General features: G+C 37.6%; 1 protein-coding gene across 1 annotated transcript in view; it reads left to right on the plus strand.

The window, feature by feature from the left end:
• Positions 1 to 11047, plus strand: part of PDHX (pyruvate dehydrogenase complex component X) — a 32320-nt gene extending 21273 nt beyond the window's left edge. The window contains exons 7-11 of the mRNA XM_062494476.1: positions 1243 to 1390; positions 3506 to 3564; positions 6226 to 6384; positions 8558 to 8622; positions 9896 to 11047. Coding sequence (XP_062350460.1) covers positions 1243 to 1390; positions 3506 to 3564; positions 6226 to 6384; positions 8558 to 8622; positions 9896 to 10160 — 696 coding nt within the window. The 3' untranslated portion in view covers positions 10161 to 11047. The remainder of the gene's footprint in view (positions 1 to 1242; positions 1391 to 3505; positions 3565 to 6225; positions 6385 to 8557; positions 8623 to 9895) is intronic.
• The last annotated feature ends 6327 nt before the right edge of the window (positions 11048 to 17374 follow it).

Below are 17374 nucleotides of genomic sequence, written 5' to 3' on the forward strand. Positions count from 1 at the left end.
GAATACTATTTTGTGTAGCTTGCAAATTGAAGTGATGAAAAAATTTCTATTGCAGGCCTTGGAGAAACTAGAATGATTTATTTTTGCTGTACTTGATTTGTTTGCTTTCCTGCAAGTTGTAGGTGCTCATTAATGAGTTATCAAGAATTGAGGAAGGAAAAAAGCTTCTTGTTTGCCTTGGAGAGTAATTGTGCAAACTCTAGAACCTAAATAAGTTTCTATGTTAAATTGGAATGTTAGAAATACCAGAAAAAAAGTCTTTTAAAGAATAAATGTTCTTGCTGAAACATACATTAGTAGAAATTGAAAAGCTTTTGTGAAAAACATTTTCTGGTTCTAGGACTAAATTGGATATATCATTTTAGGCTGAAGTTTACAACGTGGCTACAATTCATAATATTCAGAAAATGCTGCCTTTTTTTTCTTGCACTGTACAAAGAGCCAAACGAACTCAAAAGCTCAGACTTTGATCCATTATATTAATAATGTAATAAAATAAACAAAACATTTATACAATCAAGCATTTTTATGATTGCCCAAAACATACATATTGCAATTTGTATGTTGAGTACTATTGAGTATGTACTAAGGATTCTATGAGTCTTTATATGTTCAAAGGGTATGTGCTAAAAGATTAAGTATACAAAATAATGTTTTACAGAATCATTTATCTTTTTGCTTTCTGTAGTCACTAATATTTTATGAGATTTCTTGCAAGTTGACCAGCTTCTAGGAAGAAGTTGGCCATTGAAACATTATTGGACATATCTGAAGGAGAGAGATTAGCAGAAAAGATGCAGTGTAGCCTGTCCTAAGGAATGACACAGGGAATTGAAAAAGCAGTCGTTTACTGAGGAAATGCTCTTTTATAATTTAAATGGAGCAAAGCATAATCTGAGCAATATGCCAAGTCTGGAAGATGGAATAGTGCTTATGTACTGCAGCTGAAAAGAAATGCCTCAATATTTGTTTTTTTTTTTTAACTAAGTTAATTCTATGCTGTAAAATGGAATTATTAGGTAGAACCTGTTGTGTTGATCCCATTTAATAGGAATAGGCTAGAACACTCAGTGGTCTTTGTCATATTAATTGAATGTTAGAATGTATCACTTTTGGATACCTAGGGGATAGTTGAATGGGCAGGAGTCACTGATGATAATACATAAATGCTGGAGTGCTTTCAGCAAGGGGGAAGTGTGTTTGCTGTCCTGACATTAATACACAGCATGTAATTTCTTTCAGGGCACTTTCACAGAAATCCCAGCTAGCAATATCCGAAGAGTTATTGCTAAGAGATTAACAGAGTCTAAAACCACCATACCTCATGCATATGCTGCTGCTGACTGTGCCATTGATGCTGTTTTGAAATTAAGAAAAGAGTTGGCCAAAGGTTAGTAGTCTGGTTTGCTTTAACGGGTGGCAATGCTAATGTGGTTGTGCTAATGTATGATGTGTCCTGTTTACGTAGACTTCCCCAGAAGGTGTAGATTTTCTGTTGGTAGACCACTATGCATTCAAATAATTTTTTTTCAGTATTCTGTATGTTGGACTCAAGCTGTAGTTCCTGGAAATTATTGAATTGGTCACCCTGTCAGGATACAGGAAGACAGAGGTGTTTCTTTGGCAACTCACACATCACTCTGAAGTCTTATTTTCCACAATGATCAGGCTGCATAAGCAAGTAGTGATGCTCTGGTGATGGAGACATGCACCTCCTAGGTTGGTACGAAGTCTGTGACTTGGGTAAAAAAAATCTGAAGGCCTGTTATTTTAGAGTGAGAAAACAACAGGATGGTTTTTCTCCTACTGTGCTTTTTATTTAAAAAAAGGTTAGTTCTAAAGACTGAAGACATTAATGGGAGAATATAGCTGTCTGCACAAGAGAAAATAAGCAATTTCACGTGGATTCTTTTTAGTGTTTTTCCACTAGTTATTTTTTTCTGGTACCATTTGTATGATTTTTTCTCAATAGTTCAGCTTTGAGATGTTTCTCCTCATTACCTCATTACCACAATAATGAGAAATGAATAATTTTAGGCTTCATGATTGCTGTCATGGTTGAAAGCTTATAGGTTCAAATGGTAGCTTTCCTAAGCCATGTCAGCTCTGCATTCAGAATAACACAGCATAATAGTTTTAATTTACATTTTTATTGCTTTACTGTTTGAGAAACTGAGGCCAGCTGTTCTGTACTAGTGACTAGCCCATGCTTGTTTGTGTGGTCTAAAATTAAATTTGACCATTATATTCAGATTTCCTAGATGATGATACAGGAGCACTTCTCCTTCCACTGGAGTTTTGAGTGACTAATTTTTTAGTTACTCAATGCAACAGTACCCAAGTCATTTTTCTACCTGTTATATTTCCTAATGGGATCTTATTCACAAGTGAATGTCAAAGACACATTCTTGATGCTGATATTTTCTTTAAACAGCAGCAGTTCATAAGGAATGAACCAAAAAAGGATCTTAGGAATACTCATTTGAAGTTTTTCACACCTCTCCTGTTGTCAATTCTTAATGAATATTTCCTTTAAATGCAGAGGTGGAAAAGCCATATGAAATTGAATTGCAAAGCTTGTCGTGGTAGATTTTTGTTTCCTCTGATGGAATTTGCAGTATTTTCTACTACTACAAACTTCGGTGATGCAGGGAAAAATATTGTCAGATGTGGATCATTTAACTGTATTCCTGCTCTACTTCTGGACAGTGACATTTTTGCCAAGGGTTAGCAATGTATTATGTAAACAGAAACCAGTGTATATTTGATGACCAAGGTACAGGTTTGTCTGATGTGAAATTCTGTCAGTGCAGCACAGTAATTGCAAGTTCCATTACGTTCTGTTGGAATGCTGTGTCTCTTCTTATACGTAGATTACTAATCATGGCAAATGTTGCAGGCCAGTTATGTGGTAAGTGGATACTTGGTTTGCTCCTTTAAATTTGTGATGGCTTACGAGTGTTTCACTGGATATAATTATTTATAAATTATTTTCCCTTGCAAAAATGTTTCTAAAGGTATATGTGTTACATACCATAAACCAGATTTGAAAATTAAGCAGTTTTGCTGCTTGATCAGTTTTGGTGACAGTAGTGATGGTGGTGGAAGGGTAATGTAGTTTTTTTTTAATTGTGAGAATGGTGAGTTTAATATTGTGTGAATGTCATGCATTTCAGGGTAATCTTATGGCCTAATCTGCTTTGTATCTATTATCCCTGCTTCTGCTGCTACTCCTGATTTTAGTTACCACTTTCATTCTCCTGAAACTCTCCTGAGTATCTCTGCATGAGATTTTTCTTGATGGATGTTTTTTCCCAAGGGGGGGGGGGGGGGAAATGTCTTGCTTTTATTATTGGAGTTTGAAGATACGTGACTTTGTGTTAATGCTTCAAAGAAATAAATCTGCTGAATCACTGGAATCTTGTTATCAAACACGTGTTGATAAAGCAAATCTTACGAGCAATGACTGTTATCTTTTTTTAAATTCTTCTGCTTCCTTTTGCAGATGACATTAAAGTATCTGTAAATGATTTTATTATCAAGGCAACAGCAGTTACTCTGAAGGTAAGAAAATAATTGACTTTAAGAATATATTTTAATAGTAAACTGCCAAGGAGACAAGAAAAGTATTTTGTGAGTTTGTGTGGAGATATGAATGGGATCACAGTAAAGCTGGTAATTCTGTATTGCTTATTGTTTTCTTAGGTTTCCAGGTAAATTCTCTTCACTGTCTATGCTGTGAACTTTAAAAATGAGAACTTCTTAATGAAGATCTGCGTACTGCAATTAACATCTGCAGATTGCAGTATTTGCTTTGTCAGCAGATTAAAGCCATTGTCAAGATCATTAATCTAATCTTAGTTACATTTTATGTCTTTTAATTATAAACAAACATTTGTCTAAGTCTTACACCAACTTTATTACCTCAGATGTATTCTGATGGCACATTCAGTGATAACCTACTTTGAAATAAAAGTTATTTTGGCAACCACTCTTTGCTCATTGCTAGGAATTCTTTCCATGGATTAGTTAACAATGATAGAAAAACGTTGGAAATGATGTGAGAGCTGTTCTTCTCATTTATGAGCATAATTTGAACTGTTTAAAAGTTGAGAGAGAAAGTTATGTTTATGTTGGGGTGCTATGCCTATTTCTATGGATGTATGGAATTAAGAGAGCACTGGACTGGACATGACTTAACAGATTTCTAGCTGAACACATACTAAATATTAATGTATAATTTTAAGAGGTATAGCTTAGATATAGCCTCATATATAATTGCAGTTTGGAGAGAAAATAAACAGGATTCTAGGCAATTTCATAAGCAAGTGCCTGAGAGAAATTTGAGGCCTTATTTAGACTGGAAAAAACTGCAAATTAATACCAAAAACAAAAGGAGGCGCTAAATATGTGTTCTGCTTTTATTAGATGTGTACTTACAAAGAAACTTCTTTTAGCAGCAGACTGAAACCTTTTGTGAGGAAATTATGACACCAGAAGTTTACTGTGAAGTGCTGTGAGTGTTAGATAACTTATTTCTGCATCAGAGAGCAGGTGAAAGGAACAGGAGACAGAGAGCAAGAGGTTTTGGGTTTTGTCTTCTGAGGGGGTTGTTAGTTTTTGAGGTATTGGTATGGACATAATGAATTAAATTCTTCTATCCTATTGCTTTGTTAGATATCTATGCTAGCATTTGTTTGGCTGTTAAAATAATCCATTTTAAAAATCCCAACAGATTTAACTCAGTGTATCAGGAAACCAGTTCATGATCAAACTGTCTGTCAGCATTTCAGAAAAAGATGTGGGCAACTACTTTAAAAAAAGAAAACCCACTTCTACGTGTACCTCTCCCCACTGAAGTTTTGGGGTGCAAATTCATTTTCAAGGCAGTTTCATTGACTCTTTTCTGGGCATTCTTCCGAGAGTATTTTGATGCTGTTTTATTTCTGAACAATGAAAAGTGTGTTGTTCTTGCTTTAATGAGCTGACTGCAGCTGGTTTGACAGTTTATCATTATTTGGCACACACCTCAAGATAATGCTTGTATTGCTTCTTGAACATGCTAAATTTCGCTTTCACTTAGGATATCACAAGTCCAGTTATGGGTTCTGTGCTTCAGCTTGGTCTTGCCAACTGATGAGCCACGATTTTGTGAATGTGCCAGCGGGCTCACCAGGTGACAGCCCAGTAGAGTCGTCATTCTTTCTGGAACAAGGAGGGAGAAGGATGGATGAAGGAAGTAAAACTTCCAGGCTGATATCCTCAGGTGGTTGGGCTTTGTAACAACAGCTCCTATAGCAGTTGTCCTATAAAAATAAATCTTTCATTGTTGAAGTGACAAGTTGTGTCCTTACCATCTCTTTTGAATACCATAAAATAAAGAATTACAGTTGCACAGCACCCACTTGAGGGCATCTTAGAATTGCAAACTGCAGGACTTCTGGAAGTCTATTTAGCTTGCAAAGAAGAATACTACGCACATTTTGATTATTTTCTCTCTTCTTTTTCTTTTTTTTTTTAATGTTATATATTCTAGTGTTGAAGAGTAGCAACTCAGTATACCATCGTACCACTCCTTCCTAGGAGTGCAGTTACTTTAGATAGGCAGTAGAGTAATTTTTAAAGTGTGTCTCTCCCATACTTTTTTCTGGAATACCTTGTTCATTACATTAAACTAAGAAAACTAAGTTAAATTATCAGTAAACACCTCAGTTTTAACGTAGTTCACCCACAAAAAAATCTGATGCATTTTAGAACATTGGAATAACAGTGAGTGTATCTGTAGCATATTTCATTTGTTGAGAATTGTGCTTGAGGCAGCAGTGAAAAACAACATGCATGTATAGTTGGATGTCCTTTCCCATGCTTTAAAGTTCAGCATCCTGTGATTTGTTTTGTGGGAGAAGTTGCACTGCTTTGAAGCTTGACATGCTGGCCATCACAAGGTGGTATCAGTTATGAAATTTGTAGTAATTTGTTGTTTTTTTCCCTAGCAACACCAAACACGCTTCTGTCTGTCCTGCCATTTTTAGTTTCTGGTGCATACATTCCATGCTTTTTGACAAAGGAAATGTAAATAAAATCAGTTCAAGCTAATTCACTTGGTGGATGCCTGTGTGTAGCTATGTGTCTAAAAGGAATTTCCTTTTTCTTAACAACTGATTGCACTGTTATTCTTCTAACAGCTGTCTTTTCTTTTTTTTTTATTGCCTGTCTGTGTTTTAGCAAATGCCAGATGTGAATGTAACGTGGGATGGGGAAGCCTGCAGGCGGCTGCAGTCCATTGACATCTCCATTGCCGTGGCAACGGACCGAGGGCTCATTACGCCAATCATAAAAGATGCTGCTGCCAAGGGAATAAAGGAAATAGCTGCCTCTGCAAAGGTGGGTCTGAAATGTGCAGCAGGCTGAGGAATAGAGCAGCTGTATGGTTTTCTGTAGCAGAAAATGTAGCATGACCCAGATACACATCAGTAATAACAAAGGCAGTGGATCTAAAGCAGTTTCAGCATTACTTACGCTTAAATTCTTATTAATTTTGCAACTCTCTTCATTTTCAGTCAACAATAATATCATGTTATTTGGTTGAATGGTGGCTAGACTGCTTGAAAAATAAACCTGTACTGACTTTATCAATTTAGTATAATCGTATTTCTTTAATCCTCAAGAAAAGGCTACTTAATGCTTGTTCCATTAGTATTTCCAGTCTTGGGGTTTGAGATTTTGGGTTTTTTTGTGGTTTTTCCCTTTCTGAGAGAATTTCTTGTGTCTGCTTTTTTTTACTGTCTTTGCAGTTATATTATGGAACATATTTCTGTCCACGTTTTTTTCAGTGTGCAGTTCAATTAAGGGTGTAACATTAAACTCCTCAGACTAATGAGCAGTATTTTGCATAGACCAAGTGCCAGTCAGAGTGATATGTGGCAGTTGTTGCCAGATAAAGGAGGGATTTTTGGCAGGCAGAAGTGGAATGAATGATGAAATACCCCAACACAGGCCATTTTTTCTGTCATTTAATGAATGCTAATCAAAGACCTGTAGTATCTGGAGAATGCAGTGGAAGCAGATCCTAGGGCATGAAACTGTCCCCAAGCTAGACGTCACTGCATTTTGTAAATTCTTGCCTTTTGTGTGAAACTACAGAAACCATAATAGTCTGTGTTGATGGAGGGGAATGGCCAAAAGGTTATAGCAGAATAAGATGGGTCATACCACAAAACATTAATAAATGGGTGTTTTAAAGATTTTTTTTTTCCATTTCATATTGCTTACTTTATGCTGAATGTGTTGTAAAAACACAAATTCCTTACACTAGTAGCCAGTTTAGGAGGAAGGTCAGCTGATTGTTGTGGGGTTAGTGATAGAATGACAAGAAGAAAAGCATTGTTCATTGTTGTGTTTTCATTATCATCCCCAATACCTGTAATAGTATGTGGTATGGCAAACCTCTCTTACCACAAATAAGTGTCCTGCAGTTCCTGTGGTGGAAATGCTGCTTGTGTTATGTTCAATAGGACAATGATAGTGAGCCATTCCCCTTACCTTTCAAGTGGAATGTGTGTGACAAAGGTGTCCACACCAACTTCATTTTGTTTTTCAACTTCTTTGCTGAATTACTGAAATAAATACGTACCTGATGTGCACAAGGGTGAGGCACACACTGGAACTGCAGCTGCTTCTCTGTCAGTCTGTCTGTAGTTTGGTAGGCGCATTCTTTGTGTAATTGCTTATATATCCCCTTCTGCTGATGTTAATTTTGACTTCTTTCCAGGTCATGTGCATCCTGGCACTGTATTTCCATCATTCAAGTAATGCAATTGCACAAATGCATCACGCTTATATTGACCCTGTTGTGTGAATGCTGTTCCCATGGCTATTGTCTTCACTAGTTATTAAGAGATGCAAAAAAGCCTAAAATAAAGCTCAGTGTATCCTTGTAACTTTGACACGTTTATTATGAATTTTAAAGTTTTGTACAACTGTGTGATCTTGGAACATAGTATGAACTTTTGGCTGTATTCGAACATTTCTTCTGTTGAATTTTAAAGAAAAGTGGCACAAATGAAACGGAGATCACAGAAGAAGTGGCCCTAAAGACACCCTTCTAAAGACAGTTGAATGTTTAGCTGAGAGAAATACGTTTGTTCAGTCTGGTAGCAAGTTTTGAAATGGTATGTGTCAGTTTCTTTAAACAAATGTGTTAGGAATACTGTGAATTTCTCATCAGTCTTTTGCTAGATAATCTAAAACCACCGGGAGAATGGTGGTTTCATTGTAAAAACCTGGAACAATATCTGTAAGGTGAGAGAATGGCTTTTATTGAACAGCCAGTAATGGTTGGAAAAAGAAGTTTGGTGTCCCAGTCCCTTTGCCAACTCATGGCAGATAAACAACAGTGTTGCTAAGGTGCTTCTCCAAATCCAAAAGCAGGTGACTTTTGCCGACTTAATGTCTGAATGGTACTTAAAATATCTTACTGACATAAAAAGAATTAGTCTATTACAACCTACTAATTTCTTTTTTTTCTCTTCCTGTTTTCTTCTTTCATTTTATTTAGGCTCTAGCAAAGAAGGCCAGAGATGGAAAACTGTTACCGGAAGAGTACCAGGGAGGATCTTTTAGGTGAAAACTCTAGCAGCATTCTATACATGCAGCATGGGTTCAGAACTGTTTTATGCTCAGCTATTCCACTGTCTTTTAATGCTTTGCTTTTAAAATCTTATTCTGTTTAGGATGAAGCGCTATGTGATGATTTTGAGGGTCAAACGTAGACTGAGTGTCTTGTATCAGGGGGAAACAATTATCTTGGTACAGATTCATTTCATCTGTGCTTGGCACTGGTGAGGCCACACCTTGAGTCATCTGTTCAGTTTTGGTTCCATCCCCAAAAGAAAGACACTGAGGTGCTGGAATGTGTCCAGAGAAGGGCAGTGGAGCAGGTGAAGGGTCTGGAGCACGGGTCTTGTGAGGAATGGCTGAGGGAGCTGGGATTGTTTAGTCTGGAAAAAAGGAGGTTTGGGGGAGACCATATCATTCTTTAGTCTTTCTGCCTGAAAGGAGTGTAGTTGTACTAAGGTGTGTGGGTTGGTCTCTTCTCCCAGGTAATAACAGGAGGAGAGGAAATGGCATCAAGTTGCACATGGGGAAGTTTGGATTGGGCATTAGGAAAAAATTCTTCGTTAAATGGATTGTCAAGCATTGCAAGAGGTTGTCCAGGGAAATGGTTGAGTCACGATCCCTGGAAGTGTTCAAAGAGCAGGTGGATGTGATGCTTAAGGACGTGGTGTAGTGGTAACGTGGCAGTGGTGCCATCTGATGGTTGGACTGTACCGTTTCATCGTTTTTCCACTCCTTGCCATAACTATAACCAGAAAGGAAGAGATGGCAGGCTGGCTTTCTCCATAGACAGCTTGTCACAGAAGAGTCCAAGCCTTTCCCAATATGCCACTTCATTGGTGGTGACATGGACAGAAATGTTTTCATGTGCCTGAGTGATACCTAGATGCCCAGATTTTATCACTTAGTGAATGCCAGCAGCCATTGTAATTTGCAGTTGTGAGGTTCAGTCTAAAAGGCACTTGGCTTGGAATAGGGACAGGCAAAATGTATTTAAAGACATTGCTTTGCTGGTTTACTTTCTGGCTTCAGTGTGTGCAGTGCAAGAAAATATTGCTGTAAAGAAATGTGACTTTCAAAAAGGTGCGTTATTTGTAATTGCAAAAGTTCCAAACCCTTGAGAATCTGTGCTCAACTGAAAACAGTTGAGATCTATTTTTAACTTTATGGGTTTTGCCTTGGAGGGGATTTAAATCATAGTAGTTATTGAATGCAGATTATTTTTTGTAGGGAATATGTAATTTCTGATGTTACTGAAATTCTTTTCTGTTCTATTCAGTATCTCCAATCTGGGCATGTTTGGCATCAGTGGTTTCACAGCAGTCATAAACCCTCCTCAGGCCTGCATCCTCGCTGTGGGCCGAGCAAGACCAGAGCTCAGGGTTGTGGAAGATGAAGAAGGGAATGAGAAACTTGAACAGCATCAGCTCATGACAGTGACTCTTTCAAGTGATGGTCGAGTGGTGGATGATGAACTGGCTTCAAAGTTTCTGGAGACCTTGAAAGCCAATATAGAGAATCCAATGCGACTGGCCTTAAATTAAACTCAGTGAAGATTGCTTCCTGTTTTGACAATATAGATAACTATTATATACTTAGGGTTGTTTTTCTGTATGGAGGAGTAAATAGCTGAAGACGGACAGTTAAAAATATTTAATTTATGAATTAATGTGAAATACTTATGATTTTAGTCTTCTGTAATAGCCAGGTTTCATACTGTAAAGGTAAAAGACTTTAAAGTTAACATACCACATTTCTTTAAACACATAGTATCAGTGCTATGTGTTTGCATAGGAAAGTCAATCTCATCTGTAAAATATTCAATAAAATTTTATGAAATATAAAAGGGAATAATACAATAATTTGGGTTGAAAACGACCTTTAAAGGTCATCTAGTTCAGCTTCTCCTGCAATGAGCAGGGATGTCTTCTGAGCCCCACCCACCCTGACCTTGAATGTTTCCAGAGATGGGGGACAATCTGCCTCTCTGGGTATCCTGTTCTTTTACTACACTCATTGTAAAAATCTTCCTTATATCTAGTTTGAATCTACCCACTTTCAATTTTAAACTATCACGCCTTCTTCTATTGCAACAGGCCCTGCTAAAAAGTTTGTTCCAATCTTTCTTAACAGCATCCTTTAAGTATTGAAAAAACAGAACTTAATTGTACAAGCAGTATTCTCATAGAGGTCCCAGTATGAAAGGTCAAATTTTGCACACTGAATAATTGCCAATTAATACTGTTCTTTGCATGGATGGAATGTAGATGTAAGTGGAAAGTATTGCATCACTGGTGTATATTGAAACATAACTTGGAGGTTCAAGTGCAGTGGCCTGAACTTTAAATTAACAGAATTAGATTGTCATCTTTCTTATATATAAATATGGAACCGCATATTGCATGTAAATGTATGAAATAACTGTGTTTACAGGACCTCATGAGAATATAAATTGTCAGTAGAATTATGGGAGTTTGTCTTATTCTGGTTTGTGCAGCTGCTTTTTCCTGATGCTTTGTAGGAATTAATTATGGCAGCAGCTCAACAAGTAAGCAGCTACTTGCATGACAGACTTTATTTAACACTGAGGTGAGAGGTTTTGCTAAATGAGTTCCTTTTTTAGCTTCTTCTGATATCATAAATTTCACAAACTATTAGTTTGACTGTCGGGAGAGATTTTGGATTACCAGACACAGTTGACTGTGCAGGAATGGACATAACCATTCTGTATTTCCAAGAGTTTCTTACTGATAAAGCATATTAAAGATTAATTCCTGAGAATTAATTTGCAATTTGAAATGGTTGACTTCCAATTTTTCCGAAGCTGTTTGTCAACCTCATATTACTGTGGAAAAAAAAAAAAAGACCAATTTCTACATTGTCCTTAATGTATAGTATAAGAAGCTCATTATTTGCTGCATCTGCTCTGCCCAGGAGATTTTTCAGACCAATTATAAGTCTGATTTCCTGCTTTTCACTTGTGCTCTCATTGCTACAGTGGTTCTGTGTGTTTCCTCTTATCCCTAGGTGGTGCTCCCACAGGTGAGGGCTGCATGGCTGCTCTGTGCCACTGCAGTTCTGCATGTGCTGCAATCCCTTATTGCGAGCCGGCGCTTTTCGGATGGGATGGGATGGGATGGGATGGGATGGGATGGGATGGGATGGGATGGGATGGGATGGGATGGGATGGGATGGGATGGGATGGGATGGGATGGGAGTCCTGTCTCGCCCATGTTCGTACTCAGATCCATTGTGCTGTCCCAGTAGGCAGGGCAGCTTCTCCAGGTTCAATAAACCTTTGGAGCTTTGGAACTGGGCAAGGCTAATACAAGCTTGAAGTGCAGTTTCTTTACACCTGCCTGCTTTGCTGGCTTTGTTATTTGAGGCAGATATAATTTGTCAGTCACCAGCCTGTGAAGGAAATGTGTGGAATTCAGACATGTGATAGCAGTCAGATCTCCTTAATTCAGAGGAGATGTACCCTTTGGCAACATCTACCACTTCAACAGAAGAGAGACAACAAATACCTGCCCATACAGATTGAATATTCAGTATCTTCTTGATGATTTGGGATAGGAACAATGGGTAAATTGCCAGAAAGCGAATAACTGGTAGTGGGTATGCTTGCTTTTGAAGCAAATTTTCCTCTAAGTAAAATGTTCACAGATGAAACATTTAGCTTTCTGTGTTTTCTTTCAAATATCTTCTGCCAGCCTATTCTTTACATATCAAAGCAAGAAATGCAATGAAGACATCTACTTTCTTGAGTAATTTTTCAAAAAACATAAAAATGGAGTATACTAATATGTGCTGGAAGTTTGTGCCTTTAGGATACTTATCCTTGTATCATTTCCCATTGCAGGAGGCATGATTAGAGGGGAAAAAAAAAAGGTAGCTATTTCAGACTTAGTGATGGTTGGCAAATCAATCTTGAACAGTGTGTCACATTTTAATCCCTAATTGCGATGTCAGAATATTGGTCTTCTGGGGATTTTTATTTTCCTGCAATCTACTCCTTAAGAAATAAAATTTCTGTAATTTATCTTCCTGCTTGTGCTGTATCCTGCACCTCAGGATACAGTTGGCCCTTTTGGCTTCTGGGAAATGCTGCTGACTCATATGCAGTGATGTTCTATTCTGTTTGTCTCTGAAATGTTGAAGGCATAGAAAGCAGATTCCTCTAAGCCAGAATAGGAGTTACATCTATAAGAGATTAAGCAGGAAAAAAGCTGATAAACTGGAAGTGTCTTTCAGCATGTTCTTTAGCTTAGTATAAGTTTTGAACTTTAAACTTGGGATTTCTTTCTCTGTAGTCATACTTGAGTGAAGCAGGATGTTCATGGTAGCCTGCTAGAGATGTGTAGAAACATGTCCAAGAAACACAGAAACTTAGGACTTGGGTAAAATCACGTGTTGCTTAAACTGGGGTGAAAATCACTCAAGCTTGACAGACTACTTTGCATGTTTACTTTACAAAATCTGCATCTTTCATCTTTACCAGTGAAAAACCATCACTGTTTGCTTAAACTCCGTTTGCGCTCCTTTACTTTTACGTCAATTTTGTTTCAGTTTGTAGGTGTCATGGCAAATAATGGTTCAGATACAATAACTATACTGTTCTTCCCCTTCTCCATGATAATGGCCCTATCTGTCAAGTTAAATATTTGTGTCATTTTGAGAAGATAACCAGCTGGAAAATGACGGACATTGCTGTTTGTTCAGTACCTGTACAAAGGAAAATGATTCATGGTATGTTAATGGCTGCAACTATTTATCTCCTTAAAAGGTAAGACAGCAAGAGAAGATTCACTTTTCTACTTTAGAAGTTTTCTCGTGGTTTATACCTAGACAGGAAGAAAGGACAGCTGTGAACATTTTTATTTCTGCTCACTGTTGTCTGAAGAATGAAGTGAATTGTTAGAGCAGCAGATCTCTCCTGCAGTTTCATGATTTTTGCATTGTCTTTGTGATGTGCATTACAGCACACTTTTCACTTTACTTTGCAGGGATCTGAGCAATTGAAGGATACTCTTCTACATTTACCGAGCCATCAATTAATTCCTAATTTAGCTGCCTATTTTAAGACATAATTATGTTTTATTTTGCAGCTTTGGTATACTTTTAATTTCTTCTCTGCCAAATAAATTACAAGCCTACATATCCAAGGAGGCCATTTGCTCATGTAGATGCTTATACTTGCTGTGTCATGTCCCAGTCTGCATTAGCAGCACGCACTGACTTTCTGGAGGTTTCAGCAGACAGCAACATGCAAACACTCTTCTGGAGTTTGAAACTTTTGGCTTACAGTGGGAATTTCAACCCGATATTCTGAGTGCAATAAGTTCCTTGTTTGTTCTAGGATACTAGGAAGGAATTCTACAGCACTTTTACTATTCCTTTAAAGTGCAAACAATGCACAGATTGAAATAAAAGTAATTCAAATTCCACCCTCCTTCCCCCAAGAATGTTTAGCGAGAGAACTGATTTGCAGTTATTTTGGAGTCAATTCAGAAGTTAATTGGTGGTAACCAGAGAAATTCATCAGATGTTTTAACACCATGCATTTCCCTGTTGACAGATACAGAGGAATTACAGCTTTTTCAGGCAGGTTTGGAGTTTTTCCTCTATCCATTCATATTTTGAACCTACTATAATTATCACAGTCTTCAAAGCAGGTGTCTTACTCAAGCTCATAACAAGGACTAATGATTCTAGTGACTCCCAGGATGGAGCAGAACACTTCTGGCTATGCAAAGTTACCTGGAAGAATGCTCTAAGGTACCTCCTTGGTTGCTATCCATATGTATTTGTATGCTTTCTGACAGCTGCAGACAGAGGCCACAAACAGAGGGTCCAGGCCCTCTTACTGAAGTGAATAATACTCATGGAAGAGGAGTGATTATTGAAGTTCACTTGTCAGGGTTGTCTCAAATATTCACATGTCTTAAATTTTAAGTGTAGTCTGAGCTGACAGAGGCACTTTAGCCAATGACTGCATTGAAGCATTTGCAGGAAGACCTCTTTAATTTTGAAGACAATCCCTATTGTGGAAGGTAGAAGAGATGAAAGCAAGTCAAAAGAAAGGAGGCTTTCACCTTTGAGCAGCATCCTTTGTATAGCATTATCGCTGTTTTATTCATTATCAAGGAGTCCCTGGATTTCTTTAAGCCATGAAACATAAGCAGATGATCTCTGACTGTAATTGTCAACTGTAAACTCTGAAGGAAATAATGCTTCAAAACTTTGATATTTCATAATGCATTTAGAAAGAGAATTTTACTTCTTGGACCTCCTTTTAAAGGAAATGAATAATTCCACTGTGTGTGGGCCCATGTGCAGTCTCTCTATGTGCAGAGATGGACTGGTAAAAACCATCTGTTGCTTTTTCAACCATGTTTGTTAAAGCCTTTCAGATTTTGGATACAGGATGAACAGGAGCAGGCTTCTGAATTCCCCTGCTGAGAGTTCAACATTTCTGCTTTAATGTCTGTGTTTCAATGTGTGTGTGTACAGGTGCAACACTGGGAGAGACCTGAGAGAAACCTGCCCTGATTACATTTGAAGAGAGTAATTGCAACATTGCATCTGTTGCTCAAACAGGAGTGATGAGACAGGTGCAAGAATAGCTGGGAGCAAATACTCCTGGCTAAGACAGATGCCCTGAAGAATCTGTGAAGCAGTCTTTGGGTGAGAAAGCAGCCTTCTCTTATACCTACCTACCTCATCACAGTATTTTGGGGCTGTGGAAGGGAGGAAGAGTTGTCTTGTGTGAGACTAATTTGTCCAATACACTTGAAGAGGTTTTAAACTTTTTTTTGTTGTTGTTAAATAATAGATCACTAACCAAGTGAAACCTGCAATTGTTGCAGAACACTTAACTTACCGATAAATCTAACAGTCTAGAAAACATATGGTGTTGGGACTGATTTAGACATAGGCTAAGCCATTATTTTTCTCTGTGCTTTTCTAAACGTGAGTCCAATTTAATTTTTAAGCTGTCTAATGTGGTAATTGTCCTCCTGTGGATATGAACTATATACAGCTCAGTAGTGTGTGTCTGTGTATACCATTTAAATCAAACTGGTCGTGGATGCTAATTGACAATTTACTTTTAATTTCAGAATTGTGGCATCAATGCCACAGGAAATACCATCTCTAAAATAACAAGCAAAACAAAAAGCCAACCAACCAGCCAAAACTCCCATCCCGAATAGCTATAATTCTCCACTTAGATAAGAGTTTGCCTAACTAGTGGCAGAAAGTGACATTAGGACATGAAGAGAGTAACTGTGGAAAACCCAGTGAAAAAAGAACTCTGGATTCTTGCATACCTAAAGACAGGGAGGGTGGGGAGTGCTTTTTTTTGGTTCCCCCCCCCCCCCCATTATTAGATCAATTAAATACAGAAAAATGTGGCTTTGTTATAAGTGACATTTCCCATAGCAACCAAAAGTTCTAATTAAAAGTTCTAGAATTTGTTCTTTTGACTCTAGAAGTTTTTGGGGTTTCTTCTGAAGTTCTTGTGGTATTAAAAATAATTGTTTTCATGTGGTTTGCCATTATTTTTGTGGTAATTTAGAATGTTTGGTTGGTGTTTCATAAGTGAAGAACAGATTGAACAACCACAGATTGCAGTTTTCTTTGCTTGAAGTTGCAACTGCTAGGTAAGTTTTCTAGAGTAGGTGCCCCCGTCACCAACACTAGGAAATGTAAAGATGGCCTTTTTTGTAGGCTCTCAACCATATGAGAACAATATCTAATTTTCTTCTTGCTTTTCTTTTTTTTTCCAGTTAAAATTAGTTCTAATGTACTGAAAGAATTAGGGACCTAGTTTACCAAAACATTTATGAACACAATGATGTTTTTACAAAATTCTGAATTATACCTATGCATGAAAATGTATTTATTAGAATTCTGAAGGACGTTCCAAAGGTGTACAATTGCACAAGTTTTGTTTTAGATGTAGATTCATGTAAATAATAAAATGTATCCATAAAGATTATTTTAGCACTGCCCACCACTTTTAAAGTAAGAGGTCATTTAGTAAGAGTTCATTTATGTGTCAGCTGTTTAAATAATTTGAGGAATTTGTTATCTGGCCATGCATAATCAGTTTTTACGACAATCACGGGAAACCTTGACTCACCTCACCATGAATTCTGAAGAATTTGTGTTATCTCTGAAATCCTTATACAAACAGACCTTTTTACAATGGAAGCATGTTTCAACTTGAAAGAAATCTTCAGCTTATTTTGAAGCCTGTGAGGAATCAACTTTCTCAGAGTTAAAGTTTTTATGAGTTTCTGTCTATCCTTCTTTTAGTGACTGTTTTCTTGCTAACGTGCAAAGAGAATGTAGATATCTGAGATAAAAATAGTGCTGGGACTGTCCACAGAGGTGCAAAGAGACTGAAAAAATTAGGATAGCAGTTCCAACTACATCTTTAAAAGCTGCCTTTGGCTTCCAGTTATAATTTGAAATATTCATGAGGAATCCCTTTATGTCCATGTGTCTCAGGTCTCCTGGGGCTCCCTCACCTCTTTCAAGTAATCAGACTGTGAGAAGACATAGAAAACAACTGACCACGCAGCAGAAAGCTGAAGCATCTCTCAAATGTTTACTAGCAGTCCTGGCTAAACAGGGAGGTTCCAGCTGGCTGTAATTCTGCAAAAGTGCCATCCGTCAACAGAAAAGGGTCAGAAGGAGGATCCAGGGAAGTACAGGTCTGTCAGCCTGACCTCGGTGCCAGGGAAGGTCA

Source organism: Cinclus cinclus, chromosome 6, assembly GCF_963662255.1.
Source record: "Cinclus cinclus chromosome 6, bCinCin1.1, whole genome shotgun sequence".
Lineage (NCBI taxonomy): Eukaryota > Metazoa > Chordata > Aves > Passeriformes > Cinclidae > Cinclus > Cinclus cinclus.